Raw genomic sequence first — 27,894 nt, 5'->3', positions numbered from 1 at the left:
GTTATAGTGGCTGGAATAATTATAATTATTCCAGAATTCCAGAATGCCAGAAACTCAAACTATGTCTTAAATTAAGGCTGGGTCTAAAACTGGTGGTAGCACTGTACAATACAATCAGGTCAGTTCACTACAACCTTTCTCTGGGGTGGAGTCATCCAACATGGAACCTGAAACGCTTGTTCTGCCACTCTCGTGTGGTTAGGTGAACTTCTAGAGAACTGAATACCCCACTTGGATTCTCCAGTTACATAGCTCAACGTGAGGTCAATCTTAATAAGGACTACCATTTGAAGATTCTTTCACTGTTTGGCCAGAAGTCAATCTTACTAATTAATCCCAATTCCTATGGTGTTTCTACATGAAAACTAGTTACATCTTATTATTCCTGGGATTCTGGAGCTATTAAAGGTTATTCGTAGGGCCCACTTCCCTTGTATTCACTGGCTTTGTCACAAGTAGAGACGTATACAGACATGACGCTTCTTTTATTTGTCCAGTACAATAGTCTGCATGTTTGTACAGAGGCTTACTATGACACGGGCTCCTTTTAAAAAGCTGTTCTAAAAGCAAGTCCCTCTTTTCTGTGACACAGATCTACTTCATGATATTGCTCCACAATTTCATATGTTCTAATAGATTAAAGGTTGTAATTGTTCTCCCTCCCCAGCATTTTCAGCCCTTTCTTGGAATTCAGCAGATTATTTTCAAATAAATCACTTACTTTCTATTTTAAATTAGAACAGTACCCTAGGATCATAGCTTTAGAGCTAAAAGGAATCCTAAAGATAATCTAGTCCAACTGCCTCATTTTCCAATTAGAAAATTAAGGCTCCAAAAGATTAAAAGCCTTGCCCAAAGTCTCATACGCAGTAAATGGCAGAGTTGGGGTTGTAAACCCAGGTCAATGACTCCAATTTCAGCACCTTATTCTATTACTATATACTTACAGGTGTTCCCTTGTTTTAAGAAAACTTGATACAGAATGTAAAAAATCAAAATTAGATTTCCTAAACAGGTAAATGAAAAAGGTGATCATTTTCATTATGATCTGATTCTTTCCATTTATTTAAGGGTTCCTTTAAAGAGTGGTTCCCTTTGTGCATTTAGGTATTTGTCGTGCAGACATAAAATGTTAAGAGCCATTTACCAACCGATCAACCAAAACTTTATGCTAATTGGGAAAAGGAGTAGACATATACAAATTTAACTAATAAAATGTTGTAGAAGCATGCATAAATTGGGGTACTCTTATAGGGAGAAGCTTCTCTATAGCTTCCAGAAAGGCAATGTAGGGTAGTAAGAAAGAATAAAACAGTAGATTCAGAATCAGAAGACCCAAACTCTAATCCTGTCTCTTCCTCCAAATAGTTGTGTGATCTTGGGCAAGTCACATAACTCTGTAAGCCTCAGTTTCCTCATCTGAAAATCAGAGGATTGGACTAAAAACCTCAGAGGTGCCTTTCAGATCTGAAATTGTATGATTCCCTGAAATCATTAGTAATGATCTAAAGTTAACATTACAGAATTAAAATCATCAAAAAGTTCTGGATCATGATGAATGAAGATGCAAATAAAGGAAAGGTCTCTAAAACTTAAAAGAAAAAAAGCATCAAATGGAAAATTGTTGAACAGTGACAACCAATAAAGCACTTTGTACATATATTGCAGATTTCAGGCCTATTTTCTTCTTCTTTTGGTCCTGATCTATAATTTTAACGGCCTGTACTGATTTGGTTCAGTAGCTCAATCTCTGTTTTAGAGTCTCATAGTTGGGAGTATTGACAGGTTAACTGATTTGTCTTCCGTCACACAGCTAGTATCTGAGAGGACTTGATAACTTCAACAGCGAACCTTAGTAAATGAGAACAAAAAATTACAAAAGGACAGACTAAGGAAGTTATTCCCTGATTGTTACATGTCCTGGGGCACTTTTGCAAGGACAGAAAATATTTGCCTTCCTCTTCTCACAAAACTACAATTTGGCTAATTACATTCTCTCTACATAATATGATTCGTACTAGGATAAAGATTATACACAGCATATTTGATTTCTTGTCCTCCAACATGCTATCTTAATTGAAGGGAAATCTGTATCTACATGGTTATGGAGCTATATATAAGTTTTCTTGGAGTAAAAGTTATAAATAAGAGATTGTTAGTATTCATTCAAAACTTATCCTAGAAAACACACAGTTAATTTCTTTTAAAATATATTATTGCCAGAACCAGGTTAAATACATAACTCCTCTAGTATGGTGTGAATACTGTACTTGTTTAATGTGTAACCAGTAAGACTTTTTTTTTAAAGTATAAAGTGTTACACAACTTCAATAATGGTAGGTTATTCATGGTCTTTTTTCCATTTCCAATCCAGTTCCTCAGGGGATAAATTATAACCTGAAAGGCCAAGTGGTTGATCATAAGGGAATTACATTTCTGCTTAGAAAAACTGTTACAATTAGAAATTATACAAGCATCAAAAGATAAAATCTAAGCAGTTTCATAATAATTTGTTTTCCAATCAAAGACCTATCACATCACATTAATTCTATACGCAGCATTTGGAAGGTGGGATTTCAAGGGGAAATAATTTAATACCTAGCCTGATGCAGTGATCAAAGTATCAGGCTTTGAGTCAAGGGACTTGCTTTTGATTCTGGGCTCTGACATGGGCTCTGACACGGACTAGCCATATGAATCTGAGTAAGTCACTTCACTGCTGTGTGTATCAGTTTCCTCAGATTGTAAAAAGGAGATAATAATGATCTGTACTTCATAGCAGTGAGATGAGGAAAACATTACGCAAGCTATTATAATTATTATTATTGCAGAATGGAAAGTAAGCACATTAATAACCTATGCTATTTACACATCTATTTCCAAAGCTATCTGAACAAAAGGTCTTGCCTTGATTGAAACTGGTAGAAAGTAGAAGTGCTGGCTGTTAATAAAAGGAAGTACAGGCTGTAAATGTGAAGAATGATCTGATGAACCCAAACAGTTTAATTTTCTGATTAAAAACACAAAATAGCCTACAATCCTGTGCATCCTTCTTTGGCTTTCACAATGATGACAATAAGAATTGCAACTTTTAAACTACGTATAAATATGAATTCATTTACTGGTTAATTGATTGAGTGAATCAATTTTATTATAATTGTTTAATAAAAACTCACAATCACTCCAGAGACTGGCCTGACAATTCATATGGGAAAATCCAAACGTACCCAAAAAAGTCTATCGTACAGACTACATCACGAGTTGGGCTGTTTGAGTTTGTCCATCAGTACCTACACTTTGGACAGATACTGCAATTAAATAATGAGCTGTCCCCACAATGAGAGAGTAGGAAGACAGCAGGCTGCATTGCATTTGAAAACCTGCACAACACTTTTCCATGATCCCAAACTATCCCTCTAACAAAGCCCCACCTTTTTTATCTCAATACTTTCCCCAAAGATTCTGGGATACCACCAGCATCATGGAATACCACACCTTCCAAAAAAATCAAATTGCAGGTGGCCCAAAGGACAATGGAGAGACACATGGTGAACAGGCCGCTGCATAAAACAAATGACCACTTATGTACAAGAATGGGTATAAGGGAGAACATTTGGAGAAATGTATGAACTGAAAAAGAGTAGGCTGATCATGCCGTCAGAGCAAGGGACAAGAAAAGGGAGCTTGAATGACACATCATTGGTGCCCATGAAATGTTAAAAGACCAAAGGAAACCCTCTAGTGATTTTGATGGATACTTTTTGGAAGACAATGACAAGAATCACAAACAATGCTTGTGAGTTTTCTTTTTCAATTGTTTAATAGGAATGCAGTGGGAAGGAGAAATGATGATGATGATGATAAAGAAAAAGTGAGGAAGACCTGAGTATGTTGAGTGGATGTCCTGGAGTGAACTTATGGAAGGGCACAGACAAGAGTTGGATAGGATAGGCAGGCCTGGATGGGTTGAGCCTTTATTATTGGAGGGCACACTCACATCCATGAGATCTCAGATTCAATGGACTGCTAGACCATTCAAACACGAGTGCTAAACACAGGGTTCAGAGTGCTCAGCTGATCCTGATCCATTCCCTAGCTGACAGAAGAGGAAATGGTGGTTTACAGTCACCATCTGTGATCTTTAAAAATCTTCACAACAAAAGATCAAGATTATTTTAATAATATTACATAGATCAAGATTGGTTACTTCCCTTTTAAAAAAATAAACTTTTATTGATAACCCTACCTTCCCTCCTCACTCCCAAGGTTATCCGATATAACAAAGAACAACTTTTTAAAAAAGAAAAAAAACCAATTAGCAAAACCAATCAATACAGCAAAAAAAAAAATATTCTGGAAGTATACTTATATATAGGTCCATACCCACGGACCTCCCACCTCCTGATTTTTTTATAGCTGTTTCCATGTAAGTTGCTGTTGTCTGACCACCCTCTTTCATTCTTCTGGGGCCGTTCTTTTTCTAATTTTTTAGTCAGCTGACTCCACAATTTTAAGCCCTTTCTCCTAATTATTCTTCTTTCCTCCTCTCTTCTTCATTTTCAGTTTTGCCTTGTCTTTCCTTTTCAGTATTTCACTCTTCGTTGCTTCTGTCAAAGTCCTATTTTAGACAAATTGGGGCCAAATCCTTGCAAGGCTATTATCTGCAATGTCAAACAAGTCAAGGCATGACTTAATCAGGCTGCTAGCACAGTGTATCTCACCTATGTTTCAGAAACCCTCTATTGATTGCTGGGGTTGGGATAAGGCATTGTCGAGGTACAAATAAAGTGACTAGAAACTAAAAAAAACAACTGTCCGCTTCAGGTATTAAGTGAGCACTGCTCCTCCCTCTCCCTTCCATATCCAGTAGTCTAGGATTTTGGGACCCTGGCATTACTTTGTAATGAAGAGAACATCAGAATTTTCATCAGAGTATTTTAATCAGAGTTCAGAGGTTGGCTCTGCCAGTCATTGTGGGACCTTGGGCAGATCACTCCTTTGGGTCTCTCCTTCCCCATCTGCAAAACAAGGGTGGGGCGGCTTAGATGATCTCTAAGAGTGTTTCTAGCTTTATGCCTTATCTTTCCAGGACTTCAGGTCCTTTAGTCAACTATTTGAAGGGCAGTTGAATGCTTGTAAAGGAGGGGAAAAGAGCTAGAGTGGTGATTTTTCTTTTAGAATATTTCATCACCCATTTCCCATCTCCAAGCCTTTGCCCAAGTTGCCCCCCATGCCTGGAATGCACTACCTCCTTAAATTTCCTTTTAGAATCCCTAGTTTTCTTCAAAGCTCAGCTCATAAACCATGTTCTACATGAAGCTTTTCCTGCCGGTACCTCCCCAAGGAACTAACAATTTAATGGGGGAGACAAGAAGCAAACAAATATGTACAAAAAAAGCTATAAGCAGGATAAACAGGAAATAATTGACAGATGGAAGGCACTAGAATTAGGAAGGGTGGGAAAGGCTTCCTGTAGAAATGGGCTTTTAGGTGGAACTTAAAGGAAGCTAGAGAAGCCAGTAAGAAGAGATGAGGAGGGGGAGCTTTCTAAGCATGGAGGACAATCAGAGAAGAATGTCTGGAGCCCAGAGATGGGAGGTCTTGTTTGTGGAACAGCCAGGAAGTCAGCTTCACTGGACCCAAGAGTATCTGTTAGACAGTAAGGAGTAAGAAGCCTGGAAAGGAAGGAACTAGGGAATGAAGGGCTTTGAAGGCCAAACAGAGCATTTTTATATTGGTTCCTGGAGACAATAGGGAGCTTCTGGAGTTTATTGAGTAGGGATGATGACATGGTCATCTGCACTTTAGAAAAATCACTTTCGTGGCTGAATGGAGGATGAATTGGAATGGGATACTTCAAGGATTCAATTAAAAGTATTTATTAGGTGCCTACTGTATGCTAGGTACTGTGCTAAGGACCTGGAGATAGAAAGAAAAAAAAATCCCCTTCACTCCCCTCCCCCTCAAGGACATTACATTTTATAAATGAAGCCAATGGAGACAATATTTACACAGATAAAGGAATCCCAGATGCCCCAAACATACTAAGCTTCCTGGGGGGTAGTAGGGACCAGGAGAAACCTCTTATAGGAGGTGGCCCTTGAACAAGTCACCTTTGTCCATGTCCTTCCTAAAACTTCCTGCCAATTAGGACAGACGGGAAAGTTTGGATTTTGAGATCTTCCTCCAGCAGTGTCTGGTGAAGCCCGTGGATGCCTCTGAATGGTGTTTTTAAAAGCACAAAACAGGGGGCAGAGCCAAGATGGTGGAGGGAAAGCAGTGACTTGCTTGAGCTCTCCCCCCAAACCCCTCCACATACCTATAAAAAATGACTCTAAACAAATTCTAAAGCAGCAGAACCCACAAAAAGACAGAGTGAAACAAATTTCCAGCCAAAGACAGCCTGGATGTTTGATCAGAAAGGTATATTGCACCGGGTGGGGAGAGAAGTGCAGTTTGGCATGGGTGCGCATACTGCCGCGACCCTGGAGCAGGCCTCAGAGGACTGAACTGCGGGCAGCTGTGGTGGTTTCCAGACTTCTCAACCCACAAACGTCAAAGACAACTTAGAAGATCAGTGGGAAAAGTCTGTGACTGTGGTGAGAGAAGGAGCTAGGTCTCAGTCACCCCCGGAGGCCTCGGCTACCTCCTGAGCTTCTGGCCCACAGACTGAGGGGGAATCAAGTGGCTGATCAGAGGGGGATTGCAGGGATCCCTTTGCCAGTGCTGAGGCAGGAATCTCTTGCTTTACCAGTGCTTGGATCTGGGTCATAGTTCTGAGGGGCAGTCCTGGGATGAGAAGGAGTGCTGGCATGGTGGAGCTTGTTGTGGCGGTGGAGAGGAAACACCTTGCCCCTTATCATAGCACCTTGGAAGAACTGAAAATTTTCAGGTCCCTAGGAGTATCTCTGAAAACAGCTGTACAAACCCCCGAAGCTTGGGACAGTACATTCTCCACACTGGGAGCAGACTTTTACCTTAACAAAGAGTTTAAAACTCAAGTAATTGGCCAGGATCATGAGTAAGCAGCACAAAAAGAGTCAGACTATATTATCTCATTTTGGTGACAAAGAAGATCAAAACATACAACCAGAAGAAGACAACAAAGTCAAAGCTCCTACATCCAAAGATTCCAAGAAGAATATGAATCAGTCCCAGGCCTTGGAAGAGCTCAAAAGGGATTTTGAGAAGCAAGTAAGAGAAGTAGAGGAAAAACTGAGAGTTTTGCAAGAAAATAATGAAAAACAAGTCAACAGCTAGTGCTAAAGGAGACCCAAAAAAATACTGAAGAAAATAACACCTTAAAAAATAGCCTAACCCAAAAGCCAATGAGGAGAAGAATGCTCTAAAAAGCAAAATCGGCCAAATGGAAAAGGAAGTCCAAAAGTTTACTGAAGAAAATACTTTCTTAAAAATTAGAACAGAGCAATTGGAAGCTAGTGACTTTACGAGAAATCAAGACACTGTAAAACAAATCCAAAAGAATGAAAAATTAGAAAACAATGTGAAATATCTCATTGGAAAAACAGCTGACCTGGAAAATAGATCCAAGAGAGAGAATTTAAAAATTATTGGACCATCTGAAAGCCATAATCAAAAAAAGAGCCTAGACATCATCTTTCAAAAAATTATCCAGGAAAACTGTCCTGATATTTTAGAACCAGAGGGCAATATAAAAATTGAAAGAATCCACCGCTCACCACCTGAAAGAGATCCCCAAAGGAAAACTCCTAGGAGTATTATAGCCAAATACCAGAATTCCCAGGTCAAGGAGAAAATATTACAAGCAGCCAGAAAGAAACAATTCAAGTATGGTGGAAACACAATCAGGGTAACACAAGACTTAGCTGCTTCTACATTAAGGGACCGCAGGGCATGGAATATAATATTCCAGAGGGCAAAGGAGATAGGATTACAACCAAGAATCACCTACCCAGCAAAACTGAATATAATCCTGCAGGGGGAAAAATGGTCATTCAGTGAAACAGAAGACTTTCAAGCATTCTTGATGAAAAGACCAGAGCTGAATAGAAAATTTGATTTTCAAATACAAGACTCAAGTGGAACATGAAGAGGTAAACAGGAAAGAGAAAATCATAAGAGACTTATTATGGTTGAACTATTTACATTCCTGCATGGAAAGATGATATTTGTAACTCATGAGACCTTTGTCACTATTAGGGTAGTCGGAGGGGAAAAAATTATATGTACTTATATATAGATATAGATAGATAGACAGACAGATAGATAGATAGATAGATAGATAGATAGATAGATAGATAGATAGATAGATAGATAGAGGGCACAGGATGAGTTGAAAATGAAGGGGTCATATGTGGAGAATAAAATTAAGGGGTGAGAGAGGATTATACTAGGAGAAGGAGAAACGGAGAGGTAGAAAGGGGTTAATTATCTCACAAAAAAAAAAGAAAAGAAAAGGCTCTTACAATGGAGGGGAAATGGGGGAAGGTGAGAGGGAATGAGTGAATCTTATTCTCATGGAATTTGACTTAAGGAGGAAATAACATACACACTCAACTGGGTATGGAAATCTGTCTTACCCGACAGGAAAATGGGGGGGGGGAAGGGGACAAGAGAATAGGGGAATGATAGAGAGGAGGGCAGATTGGGAAAGGGGGTAATCAGAAGCAAGTGCTTCTGAGGAGGGTCAGGGTCAAAAGAAAGAATAGAATAAATGGGGGGGCAGAATAGGATTAAGGGAAATAGAGTTAGTTTTTCACAGCATGTCTACTATGAAAGTGTTTTGCATAGCTGCACAAGTATAGCCTATATTGAGTTGCTTGCCTTTTCAATGAGGGTGGGTGGGGAGGAAGGAAGGGAGAAAATTTCCAACCCAAAGTTTTAAAAATACCATTAAAAAATGTTTTCACTTTTAACTGGGAAATAAGAAATACAGTAAATGGGGTACAGAAATCCATCCTGCCCTACAGGAAAATGGAAGGGGAAGGGGATAAGAGAAGGGGGGGAGATAGAAGGGAAGGCAGACTAGGGGAAGGGGTATTCAGAATGCATGCGATCTTGGGGGGCAAGGGGTGAGATGGGGTGAAAATTTGAACTCAAAATCTTGTGGAAGTAAATGTTGAAAACAAAAAAAAATAAATAAAAATTACCATAACAAAAACACAAAACACACTTCACAGGACCACAAAAGAAACAAAGTACTTTGAATTAGTTATTTCGAAATAATTACAATATTTCAAACCAAAGTTCGGGGTCCTTGCGGGCAGGCACTCTGGCCTCGATTAGCACGGTGCCTGACTTGTAGCCACATAACACATGCTCGATGACTGCCGTGACTGGCCCAAAGTTACAGCAAAGGTGGAGAGTACGCTTCCCGAGGTCCGCTGCACGGCAGAGTAGGCGCTTAATAATTGCCTGTTTGTTGCCTACAGCCGGATGCAAACCCAGGCCTTCGGCCTCCCACTCCGGCCGCTTCCCACTCCATCGTGCTGCGCCTCTCAGAGCTACCCTTCCAGCTGGAGTCCGAGGCTCCTGATTTAGTGGCACAGTCAGCCTGGACTCAAGGACAGAAGGTCCCTGGTAAGCCCTTCCCTCCTTCTGCAGGCTGGTTCCCCGGCGCGCACGCGCGCACGGCCCCAGCGGAGCCCAGACTCAAACGTGCAGAGCCACGTGCAGACCGAGGCGGGAGGGGGGAGAAGGGGACTCGGAGCTCGCGGGGCCCTGGGGGTGGGGACGCCGCGGAGGAGCTGGGTGCGCGAGGCCCAGTGGAGAGGGGGGCGAGGCGGATCGAGGCGAAAGACGTAGTGGGGGGGCGGGGAATACAGGGAGGAGAGGAGGCGGAGCCTGCGAGAGACCCCCGCCTCGCTATTGGCTGAGCCCCCTCCATGTGGAGGCCAACGTGACCGTCCCGGGCTGCGGCGGCGGTGATCCGGCTGAGAAGTTGTCCGCCTCCCCTGCCCGCGGGGTCCGTGGGCAGGGCGCACCTGGCAGCCCCACCCCCCCTTCCTCCGTCCCTCCTGGTGAGAAGCCGTCAGGCGGAGGGAGCCCAGCATCCTGGACCCTCACAGCTGGAGGGGCCTCAGAGGCCACCTAGCCCAGCCCCTGGTTTTACAGAGGGGGAAACTGAGGCCCACTGAGCCAAAGTGACTCGCGCAAGGTCACACAGATCATAGGTGGGTCCTCGGCGCACAGCCGGAAGGGACCTCCGAGTCTTTCGAGTCTCACCTTCTTCATCACAGATGAGGAAACTGAGGCCCAGGTCACAGTGGCCGAGCCAGCCGGTATTGCAGCCTGCGCGTCCGTCGGGTGCAAATGCAAAGAGGGCCCGGGGAGCTGCCGGGGAGGGCATCCTCATCCCGGGAGGGGACGTCGACCTTGCACCTCCCCACGGGCCCTGCCTCGGAAACCGTGTCATTAATTCATTCAGAGCACTTGTCTGCCCGGGCTTTGGAGAGGAGGTCCCGAGTTAGAGGCCGAGGAAGCCAAATTGTGCCTCACTGACTCTCCCCCACTCTTTTCTTCCAGGTTTTCTGCTAAAACCAAAGAATGAAGGCACGATTGGGGCTGTTCAAAGTGCACGGTCTATTCCTTAGTCTCATCGATCGCTAGAATTCTCCTTAAATAAGCGCAGGACAAGGGAGAAGATTGACTTCACTGAAGGGGACGCCTAATTTAGACATCTTAGGTAATAATCCTACCCCCCTGTGCCTGGCCTTCCCTCCGGACCCCCAAGGGTTACCCCTGCGGAGTTTAGAGAGTACTTTCCATAGGAATCTAATTTGACCTCGATCTCACCTTTTTCCTACCAGTAACTACTTTTAAGATCCTGTTGCTACAGGAGTTCAGGGAAAAAAAAAATCCATTTGTAATATTAGTTAGAAGTTCCTGACCACACCCTGACTCCCACAGTGTTGTATAAATCAGATTACTGTTCTGTCTGGGGAAAAAAACCTGCCACTAAAACTGGGAAGGAGGGAAGGGGTGGGGGGAACACCAGCTGGGTTCTTTTTAGGAGTGCAAGTGATAGTTCCGTTTATGATCTGTTTATTAAACATTTATATTGCTAGGATGTGATTGGCTTTTGTAATGATAACTACTGTTTTACAGTATCTATGCTGTCTTGCATCCATAATGTGTCCACATAAATAATTAAATTCTGACCCCTAGGACAAAGTGGCAGATATTCCTATTGAAGAATGATGGGATTAAAGCAAAATCATTGTGCATTGTTTTTTAATTTGTTGTTATTTTAAAATTCTTAAAATTTGTCAAGATGAGGAATACCTTTGTAGGGACACCTTTTAAATTGAAGAACAGATGTATATTATTATATATTGCATATATATGCATGTAATATTTAGACTTAATATAACATTAAAATTCCAGTTTCTTGAATAAGGATCTAACAAAGTAGCGAGGGTCAGGATAGCATTAGGCACACTATTTCAAATCCATCTACTATATATCAGTCATCTGTTATGTGTCCTAACTTTTTTTTTTCTTGAGGAGTTAAGCCTTACATCATTTGTTCTGATGCAAATTTTGGGTCCCCCTGAATGTTTAAATCCACTAGTTCCTTTTTAAATTCTACTTTATTTTATTTTTTTCTCCATTACCTGTAAACAAAAACATTTTAACATTCATTTTTTAAAATGTTGCGTAAATATGCAAAAAAGACCTAGGGCTTTTAGTGGATTGCAAACACAGAGCGAGTTCGAGTTCGCAGTATATCATGGCAGCTCAAAAACCTCATGTGATCTTAGGCTGCCCTGGAGCCTTCACTAGCCATTTTTGTGCCTAAGGCAGATCTCTGGACACCTTGAGGCCACTCCTGGAGAAAGTTGGCCAGGGCCAACAGGACCTCACCTGGGCTATTGCCAAGAGGGTGAGGAAGCAAGTTATTTTCCTATTTTAATTCTTTTTCCCAGCGAGGTGCCAGGTTGTTTCAATTGTTAATAACCACTGAAAGACAAGTATTGTTAGTGCCTTCTAAATTATAGTGTGTTGGGGAGAGCTCTGGATGTCTCACCCCAGATATGGCTCCGCCATTAGGAGCTGTTTAGGAACTGCTAGCCTTCCATTCTGACATGGTCAGATCTCATCAGGAATATTGTATCCAGTTCTCTGTACCACATTTTAGAAAGAGAATTGACAAGCTGGAGCACTTTGAGAGAAAGGCAATCATAGTGGTAGGGGACTTGACACCAAACCAAAGATGGAGTAATGTTTTCAAAATATAGGGGTTGTCATGTGGAAGACAGATCAGACTTCATCTTGCCTGAAGGGCAGAACTAGGACTCGTTAATTATAAGAGTTGTTACAGGTAAAGGTTACGTGGAGGCAGACTTTGACAGCATTAAAAAAAAACACTATTAGGGTCATGGATTTAGAGTTGGAAAAAACCTTTGAGGCGATTGATTCTAACTCTTTCATTTTACAGAGGAAGAAACCGAGTCTGAGCAGTTAAATGACTTGTCCAGAGTCACACAGCTAGTAGTTGTATACAAAAGTGGAATGGATTACTGGGGTGGGAGGGTGGTATTGTGTTTCCTGTTATTGGAGGTTACAGGTTGGAAACGGTTGTTTTTGGAGATACTGTAGATGACAAAGCATTGGACCAGATGCCTTCTGAAGTCTCTTTCCATTCTGTGATCCAGTAACAACCCCTCCTCACCCCCAATATGACAACTTATTTTGAAATATAAACATTGGAGACAGAATGTGGAAAAGGTTATGATCATAACAAACACTGGGCTTTTTGCCTGAATTTTACCTTGATGAGGCAATCAAATATGTAGGTGCCTGGCATTGTGCTGGCCTTGGGGATTCAAATACAAAGAAACGGTCTCCACTCATAAAGACTCATTTCTAACCTATTAACCCTAATTCCTGAGAGATCACCCCTTTATTTTCATTCCTTTGATTCTAAAATACTCACTTTGTATTTGTATTTTTTACATGCTACTTTCTAAGTGTATTTTAATTAAGGTCACATGTGTGTGATACATATCAGCAAAAATAAATTCTGTGTATATATGTAGCCTATATCAGATTGTGTGCCGTCTTGGGGAAGGTAGTGGGAAGGAAGGGGGAGAAAAATTTTAAACTCAAAAGCATATGGAAGTGATTTTGTTGATAAATCAAAATAAATTAATTAAAAAAATAAATTCTGAAGAGACAAATGACTTCTTTTTCTTTATGCTTTTCCTGCATTGCATGAACAGTACAGGATAGAGTGGACACCAATATTTTGAACTGACATCACAGTCTTGTGATTAAAGGACTGAGAGTCAGGAGATCTGGGTCCTAGCCCCTACTCCCAACTCTGACTCAGTTAATAGAAAGGGGATATTATTATTCGAACCTAGCTAGATATCGAGGGGTGATGTGAGGAGAGGTGAAATATGTTAAAATATTGATTTTCTTTTGGAGAAAGGTGTTACTGTATTGTAATTTTATACTAATTCAGTATCTAAATTAGTCTTAAAAGGTTGCCTAATATATAAATGTGTCAGTAATGATAGAATTTTTGAGTAGGTAGGGTCTAGAGATCATCTTTGCCAGGATCCACATTTTTTGGAGAAGGAAACGCCCCAGAGAATTTGTGACTTGCTTAGGGTGGCACAGCTAGTTAGTGGAAAAGCTGAAACTAGAACCTTGATCTCTTGACTTGGGTATTCCAACATGGGACTCTTAGCAAGTCTGGTGCTTAAATACTCCTTGAGAGTTGTTCAGACACTGGGAGAATCTGCTTATTTATTTGAAGTACACACCTAAACTCTTAAAGTTCTCACAGTGAAGTTTAGTTATTTCTCTCATGGTAACAGGAATAGATCTGGGAAGTATGAACTCTCTTTGGGTGCCTTTTACATTCGATCTGAGACCATTATTAGACAGTGGTTTATTGTGCTAATTCCCCTTGTCAGTAGGAATTGGAAAAAGTTTTAAAAACTATGGTTATCTAATAAGGCTTCACATTAGTGTTAGGTATTCTAAAGAACTTTAGTATAATAAATGACTGGGGGTGGGGGAGACTTCGTTGAATGCTACTCTAGCCTACATGGATGTTTTTCATCTTTGCTATAAAAATTAGCAGAGGCATAATGATGTAGGGAAGGAGCTCTGGAATTGAACTCAGGTGAACATTTACTAGATGTGTGACCATTGGTAAAACACTTAATTTTTCTGAGCCTCAGTTTCCTCATCTGTAAAATGGGAGTGATATTTGTAGAACACTATACAGGGTGGTTGCAATGATCAAGTGAGATAGTGTATGTAAAGCCCTTTATTAGCCTTAAAGCACTGTGTCAATGTTAGCTATTATTTTTGTACAAAATTAAGGGCTTGTTTACATGCTCTATTGTGTTTTAACAAGTCATAAAGATGTCTCCCTAATAGGAATGATAAAGAAGGGGAGGTAATGGAAAGAACCTTGGACTGAAAGCCCTACTTTCTAGGCTCTTGAGCAAGTCCCCTCTCTGAGTTCAGTTTCTTCATTGACAAAATGGGGATAATAATACTTGTCCTGCCTACCACATAATGCTCTTTGGAGGATCAGATGAAACTGCATGCAAAAGTGCCCCTTTTAGTACAATCATTATTAGGAGTCACCTTTAAAATAGTAATAATAAAAACCTTCCTTATATAGGCATGTTAGAACAATCAAATTTTCTTAAAATGGAATTAAAGAATTTGGTAATTCCAGGAGTAGCAGTTGGGTCAAAAATGCAGATTCTATTTTTGGATAGATTTGTAATTAATACTAATGTGGAATAGTAGAAGAACTGTTGAATTTGGAGTCAGAGGATCTAGTTTTAGTCTTAATCCTGAAGTCTTAAAATCCTAGTTTTAGTCTTAAATCATTTGTAGGACCTGGGCAAGTCACTTACCCTTTGTGGCTCAGTTTACTCATCTATAAAATGAAGAGGGTGAACTGGATGACTTATGGGGTCCCTTCCTTCTCTAAATCTGTGATCCTATGACCCAATGTGTATTTGGAATCTGTTTTCTATTCTCTGGCACAGGAGGCTGAGTGTGGGATGCAAACCAGATCTATACATTGTTAATAAAGTTCTGGCAGAATTAGGAAATTATTTTTATATTTTAGACTAAAAGAAAGCTCTGGAGGAAGAAGAGTGTTTTGCTAACTTCTCTCCCCACCTTAAAACTTTCTGTATTGTACAGCTCAAGTTTATGGGATAATTATTCCACTTTGTATCCCCAGCTCTAGAATCAAGGCAGGGTGTTCACACTTTGGGCAAGATTTGAAAACTGCACCTGTGCTCTGCACCTCCCTGTTATTGTCCACTGTAAAATGTTTGACTTTGTACATAGTACCTATCTATGTGTCATGGGCCATGGCAAGCAGGATTTCTAAGCATTAAAAATGAGAATTTAAAAACATTAAAGCTAAAAATGATTTTTCTTGACATACCATTACGAGTTGCACTCTGGGCAGTTGCCTACCTTGCCTATCCTAAGTCCTATCTCTAGTTAATTTACTGGACTACTAGTTAGAAAAATGTTGACTAAATTTTAAAGAACTGTATGGGTTGTTTAAAATAAAAATCTGAATAGAAAATTTAAAGTGGTTTAAACACAAGTAAACATTTTGCAGTGTTTCTGTATTGTAAGTGTCTCACGTAAGTAACAAAGACCTGAAAGGAAAAAAAGGACATTAGAAGATCTAAAGATTGGGATCAAGAACTAGCAGATGGAGTAATCCTGAAAGACAAAGAATGATTTGAGCAGAGTTGTCCAAGCATGATCTAAGCAAGGGCTTAACTCTTGAAAGGGGAAAAAAAACAAGTAATGTCATTAAATTATGCTATTGCATATCTGATTTGAATGTGAAAAGAGGGAGGTCACATTCTCTCAAGCTCCAAAAAAACGGGCTGAACAGGTCAGGGCATCAACATGATTATAGAATAAGACTAGGAAAAATTTCTGAAGAACTAATTCCCCTCCCACCCCCTTAATTTAAGCCAAATAATTTTCATCATCAAATAGAAACAACTAAAAAGTAATGTGCTGCCTTCTGACAAATGCATTTTGGGTATGATTCAGATTAAAGGCATCCTTTCAGGCGTTATCTAGGAGAATCAGCGTTTTTTCAAAAAATAGATATGGCAAGCCCTTTTTTGAAAAGTGTGACTGTGAGTTAAGCTTTATGTTGTTCAGTTGACATTGACATGCTTATCTGTTTTTTATCACAGTACTTAGTGTACGTTTTACCTTTTCAGGGATGGTCGGTAAATTGTCACAGTGCCTAAAGGCAGCCAGGGTAGATGAGCATATAGCTGTAATTGTAAATCAATCAAGTATTTGTTGAGCCCACACTATTTGCTTGGCAAATGTTGTCCTTGGGAAGGGGAAGGACAGGAGAAAGTGGTAGAGAAATATCTGTAGACGTTACCTTTAGAGAGCTTTTGCTTCTTTTATGGAGGCACAATTAGTATTCAAAAAATGGTTGGAGAACAATTAAGGTATATTAAATTATAAAGACCGTAAATGCAACTGGAGTTAACATTATCGTAGATAGAGAAGTATGGGCTGGAGGAACTGGAGCTGTCATTCTGAAATAGGTTGATCTTCTCTTAGAGAAAGAGAGGCCTCCTTGCCATTACTGTTGACTGGTCAAGGAGCAGCCAGGAAAAGGGATAGTCATCTGACCTTCACCTGTGTTTGCAGCTCATTAGAGGAAAATCAGGAGAATGGCTTTAGATTAAAACTGCACTAAGACTTTTGGGACCCCTGTGTTACCTCCAGCTGGGAAGAACATACATTTGTCAGGGCTGCCCTAGTTGTGGGAATCCTTGACAGTCTGTTGAAAGTTGAGAAAGTCTTTGTTCATTCATTTACCTGCTAAACATTTATTAAAGGCACATTATATGAAATGCTGGCAGTGAGGTGGTGCAGTGGATAGAGCACTGAGCGTGGAATCAGGAAGATCTGAATTGGAATCCAGCCTCAGACACTTGCTAGCTATGTGAGTAACTTAACCCCTGTTTGCCATAGTTCCTTCTCTGTAAAATGGGGATACATTGGAGAAAGAAATGGCAAACCACTGCAGTAACTTTGTGAAGAAAACCCCATGGCCTTTGTCAGAGTTGAACACAACTGAATGACTGAACAACAAATATAAAATGCTCTGGGTTAGGTACTGAAGTACAAGGCAAGACAGGCCCTGCTTCCTAGTTTCATTGAGTTATAATCTAGTAGAAAATGTCAAGGAAAGACTTCAATAATGATGGTGAAATATCAGAAGCTGAAAGCAAAGTTCTTTATGAGTAAGTAGCCACTGGGTCAACTATATTTTCTACTTCAGATTTTATCAACACTTTTACTTTGCTGTGAACTGTGAGAGTAAGTACATGAACTATGACTTTCCATGCTCCTACTATGTGGACCATTCTTACTGGAGAGCCCATAGAGTTCTTCCAAGTAGGATCAAAAGATCCTATAGTTAGAGCAGAAAGGGACCAATCCTCTTATTCTAAAGATGAGGGAACTGAGTCACAGAGAATTGCCGAGACGTGCCTAAGATCACACAGCTGCCAGGTAGAGAAGCCACAGGTCAATCTCAAATGTCTTTTGACTCCAGACTGAGCACTCTTTCTATTTCCCTATGCTGAATGGAAACAAGGCCTTTTCAAAAACCAGGATTTCTCTAAGCACAGTGGTAACAGGGACAGGAAGTAGCCTTCAGAATCAAGGACCTTGTCTGTGTGGAGCTTTGGTATAGGGACCTGATTTGATTTGTTGCTATTTTTCTATTCTTATCTAGTTCTTTACAGCAAATGTTTCAAAGCTTTTCCTTTCTTACCTTGACTGCCCCCGACTACATGCCTGTGACCCACACTTAGAGATCATTGCGAGGCTTGAGGCTAGCTGAGGCAGGCTCCATCAGCTCCCCACTGGTGTTCTTCATAACACCTTAGCATCATCACCCACTTTTTCTTTTCTTTTGATCAGAGGTCTCTCTAATTCCTAATCAATAGTAATTTATTAAGTGTCTGACATATGCCAGGCACTGTGGCAGGTATTGAGAATACATAGACAAAAGTGAAAATCTCTGCCCTTAAGGTATTGACAGCATAGCCAAAGAAAAGAACATAGACATGTATGTGTTATGCCCGGCATGCAGTAAGTGCTTAATAAATGCTCATTGACATGCACGTGTGCACGTGTACATGTATAAAAGAGACCAACTGATTTATAGGAGAGGAAGGCACTAGTGGTTAGGGGGATCAGAAAAGCCTTCATATGGAAGGTGGTGCTTGAGTTGAGCCTTGATGGAAATTAGGAATTTTGAGAGTCAGAGGAAGGGAGGGAGCACATTCCAGGCAAGAGGAACTACTTTGGGATGAGGAATCAGATGAGTCCAATGGAGCATTGTAGATGAAGAGCAGGAAGAAGGTTAATAGGGCTAAACTGTAGTGTGTTAAACTATAGAGGGGAGCAGTGTGGGTCTGGAAGGGTAAGTTGGCACCAGGTGGTGAAGGGCTTTAAATTCCCTAAGGAGAACCTCACATTTGATTTTCAAGGAGTCTATTGACTAGGTGAGTGATACGGCTAGGCTTGCATTTGGGGACAATCACTTTAGCTGCTGCATGGAGAAGGCATTGGAGTGAAGCTAGACTGAGGCAGGGAGATCAAGCTGGAAGTTACTGCAGTAGTCAAGGGAGAGGTGATGAGATCCTGGACTTAGGGTGGTTGTGTGAGTGGAGAGAAGGGGACTGAGGTGAGAGATGTAGAAATGATAGAGTTTGGCAGCTGGTTGTCTAGGTGGGGTGAGAGAGGAGGCAGAGATGATTCAGAAGTCTAATCCCTGCTGTTGTGTTCTTGATGTCATTCTAATCATCAACTATGACTGACTCTGTTCAGTACTTTTTGGTCTTTGCAGTTTTGATACTATTGACCATCCCCTCCTACTGGATATTCTCCATCCCCCTTGGATTCAGAAACACCACATTTAGTTCTCTTCTCTTGTTCAGCTCTCCCCGCTAGTCTCTTCTCTTGCCGGCTGCACTACTGTTTTCTCTCGATTCTCTTTCTACCTGACTATTTCTTCTCGTTTCCCTTTATTGGATCATGACCTTCCTGACCATTAAGTGCGATTATTCCCCAAGACTCTGTCTGGAGTCACCTCTTCTCTCTGTATACTCCCTCCCTTGACGATCTTGTGATCTCCTAGAGGCTCGATTATTGTCTTTATGCGCATAACTTCCAAATTTATATATCCAGACCTGTTTTCTTACAGGAGTGTTAGCCACACATTGTTAATAGATGCTTGCTGGACAGTTCCCCTTGGAGGTTCCATAGGCATCTCAAACTCATCATGTCCAACCCCAAACAAACTCATCCTACAAAATATCTATGGAGGGTAACACCATTCTTTCAGTTCCCCAGGTTCCCGACCTTGGAGTTATCCTTGATTTCTGCTTTCTCTTTCAGCCTCCCATGCCCTAACACTTCCCAAGTCTTATCCATTCTAAGTCTACAACATCCTTCATGGCAGTCCCCATCCGTCCAATAACATAGACTCCACCCTAGTTCAAGCACTTCCTCATTTTTTTGCTATCAATCAGGCTTATTCCAATAGCTTTCTAATTGGTTAAGGCAGCCTACTAGCTGTGTCCACTTGTTTTTAAAAATATTTTGATAACTGTATTTCAGTATAATTGCTTTCCTTGGTAATCCTATGTATTTTATGCATTTAAAAACATTATTTTCTAGAAAACAATGTGAAATATCTCATTGGAAAAACAACTGACCTGGAAAATATGTCCAGGAGAGATAATTTAAAAATTATTGGACTATCTGAAAACCATGATCAAAAAAAGAGCCTAGACATCATCTTTCAAGAAATTATCAATCCAGCAATAGCACTTCTAGGGCTATATCCCAAAGAAATCATACAAATGGGAAAAGGACCCACATATACAAAAATATTTATAGCAGCTCTTTTAGTGGTGGCAAAGAATTGAAAACTGAGAGTATGCCCATCAATTGGGGAATGACTGAACAAGTTGTGGTATATGAACATAATGGAATACTATTGTGCTGTAAGAAATGATGAACAGGCTGACTTCAGAAAAACCTGGAAAGACTCGTGCGGTCTGATGCTGAGTGAAGTGAGCAGAACCAGGAGAATGTTGTACACAATTACAGCCACGTTGTACGATGACTAATATTTATAAACTCAACCCTTCCCAGCAATACAGGGACCTAAGATATCTCCAAAGGCCTCGTGATGGAAAATGCTATCCACATCCAAAGAAAGAACTATGGAGTTTGAATGCAGATCGAAGCATACTATTTGCTATTTTTTTTCTTCTGTTGAGTTTTGGTTCTAAGTCTTACTTACATCACTAATGTGAAAATCTGTTTAATAGGAATGTATACATACAGCCTATATCAGATTTTGCGCTGTCTTGGGGAGGGTGGTGGGGAGGGAGGGGGAGAAAAATCTTAAACTCAAAAGCATATGGAGGTGATTGTTGATAAATCAAAATTAATTAATTAAAAAAAGAAATTATCAAGGAAAACTGCCCTGATATTTTAGAACCAGAGGGCAAAATAGAAATTGAAGGAATCCACCAATCATCTTCTGAAAGAGATCCCCAAAAGAAAACTCCAAGGAATATTGTAGCCAAATTCCAGAGTTCCCAGGTCAAGGAGAAAATATTGTAAGCAGCCAGAAAAATTCAAGTATTGTGGAAACACTATCAGGATAACACAAGATTTAGCAGCTTCTACATTGAGGGACTGGAGGGCTTGGAATATAATATTCCAGAGGGCAAAGGACATAGGATTACAACCAAGAATCACCTATCCAGCAAAACTGAGTATAATCCTTCAGGGGAAAAGTGGACATTCAGTGAAATAGAGGACGTTCAAGCTTTCTTGATGAAAAGACCAGAGCTGGGGGCAGCTAGGTGGCGCAGTGCATACAGCACTGGCCGTGGAGTTGCGGGGGGGAACCCGAGTTCAAATGTGGCCTCAGACACATAACACTCACTAGCTTTGTGATCCTGGGCAAGTCACTTAATCCCATTGCCTAGCAAAGGAAAAAAAAAACCTATGAAGGTTTAGTAGAGTATAAGCTTTGAGAGGACAGGGACCGTTTTATTTGTCTTTGTAGCTTTAGAACCTTGCAAAGAGGTGCTTTACAAATGTCGAGTTATTTCCATAAATGTTTATAAACTGCTTTGATACAATGCAGTTGGAGAAATAATAAAAGATCTGTCTGGGCAATTGTTTGATGTGAGGGGCAGTGGACTGAGCAAGCGTCTTCAGTTCCCCCCTTTAAAGGCACAGAGATTTGAGGTTCTAAGTCATTCTTGTCCCTTGCCCTTCTAGAAGGTGGCCTATTCTCAATAAGAAATAATGGAGGAGAATGCCAGGAGGCACTTCTCCATCTTCCTCCTTTCTGGGTCTGGGGGAGGAGGAGAAGGGACTTGTGTAAACATTTAGCCAAAAGGATGTGGCTCACACAGAGTGCAGGTGGGTGACTCTGGGTAATGCACACATTCACCTGCCTTTCAGCCTTCTGTCACTCAGGCCAGAGCCCCTTTCCTGTCACTGGAATCAAGGCTGGACTTCCCTATCTACTGTGCATCCTTATAAACATTACATTTTGGCCCCTACCCCCGTGTTTATTCCTGAGGAAACTAAGTATTAAAGATATGAAGTGATTTGTTTAAGATATTCTGCTAGTAGAAAAGGTACTCAGTTGATGAAAAAGAAAAGAGAAAGAAACCTAAAGGGGATTGAAGGCATGACAGTGAGGAAGGAGCGTGTTGGGAGCTCTGGCTCCAATTTAAGATGTGGCACGGTCACAGTAAGCTTCTGGTTATCAGCATAACTCAAAACTTCACTTGTCACCTAACAGACCTTAACAGTCTCATTTTGTTCACATCCAGTGTTCCATTCTGAGTTTTTTTTTTTCCTCCTCCCGGGGAACCATCACAAAAAGTGTCTTGTAAGTCTTCAACATTTATTCCAAGTTGGTCTGGTTTTCATATCCATCTTATCGACTTGGAAGCTAACATATAACACAATTTAAATGGATTAAATTAAGGTTATATAAGAAACAGCCAGGTCAATTCTGCCTACAGGAGCATTTGTTAGATTTTCAGTTTAAAATGTGGGAGCTCTTTACGAGCTTTGTGCCCTTATTTCCGGATGCTGGATGAATAGCTTATGTTTGGGGAATCTTTTTCAAAATCATAATAGGGGTTTTCTTAACCTTTACATTATTTTTGAGTGGTTTTTATCTTGTTTTCTTTCCAGCCAGGGGAGATGAGGCTGTTTCACTTCTGGGTGTTAGAATCCTCTCGCTCCTGCTAGTTTGTCATGACCTTAAAACAAACCACTTGCAATTTCAGTGCTCAATCTCTGGTAATGATTTTTAAATGTAATACACCAAGGAGTAAAACCTTTGTCTTGAGAGGTAAGTCTCATATAGATACTGCTGAAGAATTTAGCTGGTTACTTTCCTTGGCCATATTTAGAAATGTACTGGGAACAAGTGTCTCTCTATTACGAATTCTGTTTTTTCTGACTTCATCCCTAGCATATAGTCGCAGTCTAGAAACTTTGAGAATGTTTTTTAGGCACCTGTGGCACGATGCACGGTGAGTTGATCATGTGGCGAGAATACCAGGGGTGGAAAGATATTTGTTACACTTGTCATATTTATAGATGTCATTCTAGATCTCCCCTGTCAGATAACTGGTGAGTCCTAATAGTCATTCTGAGAGATAACCACCCACAAAAACCACATTCATGGCACTTTACTCAAACCTTTACTTTAACCACTACTTTGTGATGCAAAACTAGTGGAATTTTGGGTACTTTTTGTAAAATCGAAATCTTCACAGGGGTTTTCCAGCATTCTTGTTGCTTGCTGACAAATTACCATTATAAAGAGCAAAAGCAAAGCCAAGTTTACTAATAAAAACATCTGACTGCTCAAGATAAAGTCTGAGTCTCAGCATATACATATTTTCACTACAGAAAACCACATTATATGAAGTTGAAAAAGGGCTAATTCCTTTCTGAAAAGTGTATTAGGTGACAAATGCTTATTGGGTTGTTAGAGATGACACAGATTCCACCTTCTTGCTGAGATCATTGAGTTACCTGCTGCCATCTGGAAGTTCCATAAGCATCTCAAACTCATGTCCCAAAAGGAACTACTTATCTTTTCCCTTAAACCTGTTTCCTCTGTTGAGGGTACCACCATTCTTCCATCTAGCTGAGTTCACAACCTCTAAGTCACTTTCCATCATCCCTCACCTGCACTACCAATGCCAGAGAGGTGCTCATCCCTTCTCACCTGGATGATTCCAGTAGCTTTTTAACTAGTCTTCCTTCTTTTCGTCTCCCCTCCTTAGTATATCCTCCACAAGCATATCTCACAAAACAGTTAGCATAAAGCACAGGTCTGACCACATGATTCCTCTTTTATAGCTTCCTCTTTGTCTGGCTCCAGCCTACTCTTTCTGACATTCCATATTACCCCATTTCACGTAGTCTTTCATCCAAACTGACCATGCTGTTTCCTAAAATCAGCATTCCATCTTCATCAGAATCCTTCACTTCTTTCCAGGCTAAGCTCAGAGGTCACCTCCTATGGGAACCCTTTCATATTGATAACTTTAAGTACCTAGCATAGTACCTTGCACATAACAGTCCCTTAATAAATGGCTGGATTTAATTGATACTTTGCACAGAATTTAACCGGTTTTAAATGCTAGAACAGAAATAGCTCAGTGCCTTATAATTTGTAGATCCCCTTGAATGCTTGAAAAGAAAACACAGCATAAATTTATTTTGTTAAGATACACCCTAACTAAAATATTAAATATCTATGAACTTTTCTGTTTTCTGTAAGAAGATGGGTGGGATTATAAAATTGAACCATGACTTTGGTAAATTATCATTTAGACCCTGCTGTGGCAAGAAGGCCACACAGCATAGTGAAATAAGTTGCATTCTGGGATTCCGGATACCTAGATTCTTAATGTGGTACTTAAAGCAACAAGCCCAAGTAGGCCTCAGTTCCCTCATCTATTAAATGAAGGGACTAGATTATATGATTGTTAAAAATATCTGTTCCAGCTCCTAATTGACCTTTGGATGACTTGAATTGTGTTATTGTTCATTGGGATATGATGTCCTCATGTTGACTCCTGATCTAAACCATTCATAATAGAAGGCTGTGGAAATCTAGAATTCTGAGTCTAAAGTGTACATTTCCTTATATTTTTGATAGATTATGGAAATTTCCCCACTGGTTCAGGAACATAGTTTTGTTCAGTTTGCTACAGTAAGAACTAACTTGCTGGCTAATTTCCACAAATAAAGAATGCTTCTTTTCTGCCTTGGCAAATGTGTTAAGAAATGTTCACTTGAGCAGAGTAAAATGCCCAAGCCTTCTATATATCGTGGGAGTCAAATTCATCAGCAGCCCATTTTCAGAAAGTACGACTAAAATAAGCAACATGTTGAAAGGAATCATGAGAACAATGAATGAGGAACACGAACCTGGAAGCAAACCAAACCAGTTGAATCAAATTGTGAAAGAATGGGAATAAAGGAAGTTAACTAGGGGAAAAGCACAGTTCTAGGAAAAAGTGAAGTGTCACTAAAACAGGATGGAATATCAATTAGTGCAACAGGATTTGAACAAATGAATGGAAACTTTATTGGCAGGAAGAAAAAAAGGCGAAATCAGTTACTCAAGAGGCAAGTTTAGGGAAAAATGAGAAAAGGAGCAGTATCTAACAAGGATATTAGGAAAATATAAATGGATTTACAGAGGTGAATGAGAGCTGTCAGGAAATCTACATGAGTTCTAGGGGATTTGTGTTAGTAAGAGACTGATGATTAAGTAACCAGTAGTAACTAGTATACTAACAATAGTACAGTACACTGTAAATAGTAATGGTATACTATATGTACTGGATACTTGAAGTAACTGCTAGTAACTAATGGTTAAGTTGTATTCATGTAAAATTAAGCAAGAAGCTGAAAAATTGAAACACATTGGCCTGGTTCACAGGTATACGGCTAAGAAAATGTTATCTTGGAAGTACGGAGTGTACATTCAGTTCTAGAATATAGCCCTTGGTGACTAATCCACTTTACAGCACAGCTTTTTGACCTGGTGAGCAAGGTCTGATGCTGGCCTGGCCTCTGACCTGTGAAGAAGCGTCGGTGCTGGTGGAGTAAGCCCTTGGTAATCAGCTGTACCCCGAAAGAGGCTCCAGTGTGTTACTTGCCTGGTACCTGTTGGGCTTCAGCGTTCACTCCCAGATGGAACCAGTGCACGTAGGGTGTAAGGACTTTCCTACTCCACTTCAGCTTTGCTGAGGCTGGCTGACTGAACCAGGATCTGTACCTTAAGTGACAGGATTCAAATGAAACATGACAAACCCACGGATGCTGTAACCTGAACGTGTCAGTGCAGAACTTTCCAGTGAACACGATGGGACTTGGGAAACGGGCTGCACATGCCACAGGTTTATATTGTATTGGACAACTGGAGAGGGAAGGGGAAGAAAATTGGCCTAAGGTTGGAAAGATTGTCTCTGCTTGTCTCATAGGTTTTAGCAGTAGTGTCATTTATTTCTTTGTTTCTAGATACATACCTTCCAATATCTTGGGGTTGACTTAATGTGGAAAGAATACTTTAACAATGAGCTTACTGGTGAATTAATGATAATTTATCACCATGCCCCCTCCCCACCCCAATGTATTAAACATTACAAAAGCAGTCGCAGTGCAAACAGCTGATTTAATTGGGAATGTCTGATGTGACCTATTTCCCAACTTTAGGTGACAATTATTCTCATTTATCAGAACACACAGGAAAGTGGGGTCAGAAGGGCACCTGGCAAAAGGCTCTTTGCTCGGCAGGAGAGTGAGTGGGTTCTCTGGCCATATTTCAGTCAAAGCTGTGCCTGTTAAAAAGTCTCTTGGCACAGCTCTGTCATCTAGAGTTTACCACTGCCGTCAGGGACACTCCTGGATTACAGATAGCAAGTCTGATTGATTGCCCAGTGAATCCAAGGCAGTAGAAACAGACAAACATGCCTAGCTTTGTGTTGTGACACATACCAGGTTGTCATGACAGCCTACTTGACAATCACTGTGGTGGAAGAATGAATGAATATTGTATTAAGTATGTCCCAGTATTGGTTCTCAGACGTGGCATGTTCTCAGCAGAATTAGGGGGAGCAGAGTGTTCCTTTATACTCCACATTAGCCCCACTCAATCAGGCAATCAGTGTTTCAGTTTATCTGTATCCAAGCCCTTTGTATTTCTGCTTATTGAAATGGAGCTTCACAGAAAATTTATGTGGAGTGCCTAAGTGTGGAAAAAGAAACATTGAATTCTCCCAAACAGACACCATCAGTCTATCACCATATAGTAGTATTCTGCATCATTTATTTAAATATCTATTTTTATTTATGCATTTACAAACTTTAGTAGCACTCGTTTTGTAACTCTGCTTTCAGTACATTTTAAAACTATTTGCAGAGAAATCATCTTTTTTAAAATGAGGTCCATGTACAAAACTAGGCAACAGATATAAAAAAATGTTTCCTTTCATACTTTTTCAGCCGTCAAGAAAAATAAATCAAGTGACAAAAACAAAACCAAAATACTGTGGCTCGTTCACAAGTATTACATGTCAGTGCTCAACTACAAGTCCTAATGGGATATAGTGTATATTTCAACTGGTATAATGCATGTCTGTTTAAAACTGCTAATTGGTACAGCATGTCGCATGTGATGAAATAAGAAAAATCAATCCTGCATTTGGATCGGTGAATCTAGAAACCATCATTTATTCATTCCTTTACAGCACAGCATAGCTCCACCCCAGGAGATGACACTGATTGGCCAGCAGTGTGCATTCATCCTCAACTTGGCATAAAAAAGTTCCCTTTAAGAAATTCATTAACTTCTTCACAAGCTTTTACTGGAGCCTCTACTTTGTCCCATTGCTTTTAAAGAAATCATCAGTTTGATCAATAATAATTTAGAAGCATAAGATAATGTATAAAAACTAAAATGACTTTTTTTAAAGATTTTTTTTTATGGATACCAATTCAAGAGCTTATAGCTTTCCAGCAACATCACAGAAAGACCGAGGCACCAATGCCACCAGCAACAAGAAAATGGCATCATCATGGGATCATTACATAGTACAAAACGCCCAGCGGCCTGAAACTTGCTACAAATACAATTTGGCAGCTGCCTTTTTTGCCTGATATTTAACCATTTATTACAGAGTATGAACACACCAGCTTCAAAGATGTGTACTCCCTTTTGGACACTCAGGAGTTACAAACATGTTGTGATTGCATAATTCATATTGCACAATTGTATAAAAACATAAATACTGGCTATTCTAGTTTTTTTTTTTAAATACAAAATACAGGTCACATACTTTTAAATCTATAATCCTGTTCAAGTGCAATTCAGGTGCTTTCTTTAGTCCTTCCAAAAAAAGGCATTTTTGATATTTTTTTTTGGCACAAATGAAACCTCATCGTGCCAACACTTCTAATTACAATACATATACCCAAATCTTTATAGTAGCAATCATATACATACAGTATAAAACTGGGTATTTACAAATGTACTAAACACATAGATGTAGCCTTAGTGGTTGAATCTGAACCTCTGGTTAGCATTATTCACGCTAATAATAATAATAATAATATTAATAATAATAATAATAATAATAATGGTTAAATACTACCCCTTTATTTCACTGACTTATGCTGGTTGCTGTGGGTTGACGTTCATGTGAGGAGGATGTCCTAGAAGGCCGATTCTCTGTTTCTGCTTCCTTTGTTCTGTCATCTGGAAAGTTAAAAAGTTTTCTC

At 40.2% G+C, this 27,894-nt stretch overlaps 1 protein-coding gene and 1 long non-coding RNA gene across 5 annotated transcripts in view; one reads left to right on the top strand and one right to left on the bottom strand.

Moving 5' to 3' along the window:
• The first annotated feature begins 9,921 nt into the window (after positions 1 to 9,921).
• The window catches only part of LOC114044448, a 35,153-nt gene continuing 17,180 nt past the window's right edge, over positions 9,922 to 27,894 (top strand). Inside the window, exons 1-2 of one of the 2 annotated variants that reach the window (XR_003569241.1) lie at positions 9,922 to 10,001; positions 10,507 to 10,666. This is a non-coding gene — a long non-coding RNA (uncharacterized LOC114044448). Of the gene's footprint in view, positions 10,155 to 10,506; positions 10,667 to 27,894 lie in introns of both variants that reach the window. The other variant, XR_003569240.1, reaches the window with a different exon arrangement.
• ITPR1 (inositol 1,4,5-trisphosphate receptor type 1) overlaps positions 26,818 to 27,894 on the bottom strand; it is a 394,249-nt gene continuing 393,172 nt past the window's right edge. For all 3 annotated transcript variants that reach the window (XM_027863906.1, XM_027863904.1, XM_027863905.1), the window contains one exon: positions 26,818 to 27,871. In XM_027863906.1, the coding sequence (XP_027719707.1) occupies positions 27,785 to 27,871 (87 nt within the window). In that variant the 3' untranslated portion in view covers positions 26,818 to 27,784. The remainder of the gene's footprint in view (positions 27,872 to 27,894) is intronic.

The sequence above is a fragment of the Vombatus ursinus genome, unplaced genomic scaffold (assembly GCF_900497805.2).
Source record: "Vombatus ursinus unplaced genomic scaffold, bare-nosed wombat genome assembly UNPS02014773.1, whole genome shotgun sequence".
Classification (NCBI taxonomy): domain Eukaryota; kingdom Metazoa; phylum Chordata; class Mammalia; order Diprotodontia; family Vombatidae; genus Vombatus; species Vombatus ursinus.
The sequence above is the reverse complement of the archived record's forward strand: the minus strand, read 5'-3'. Positions and strand labels throughout refer to the sequence as shown.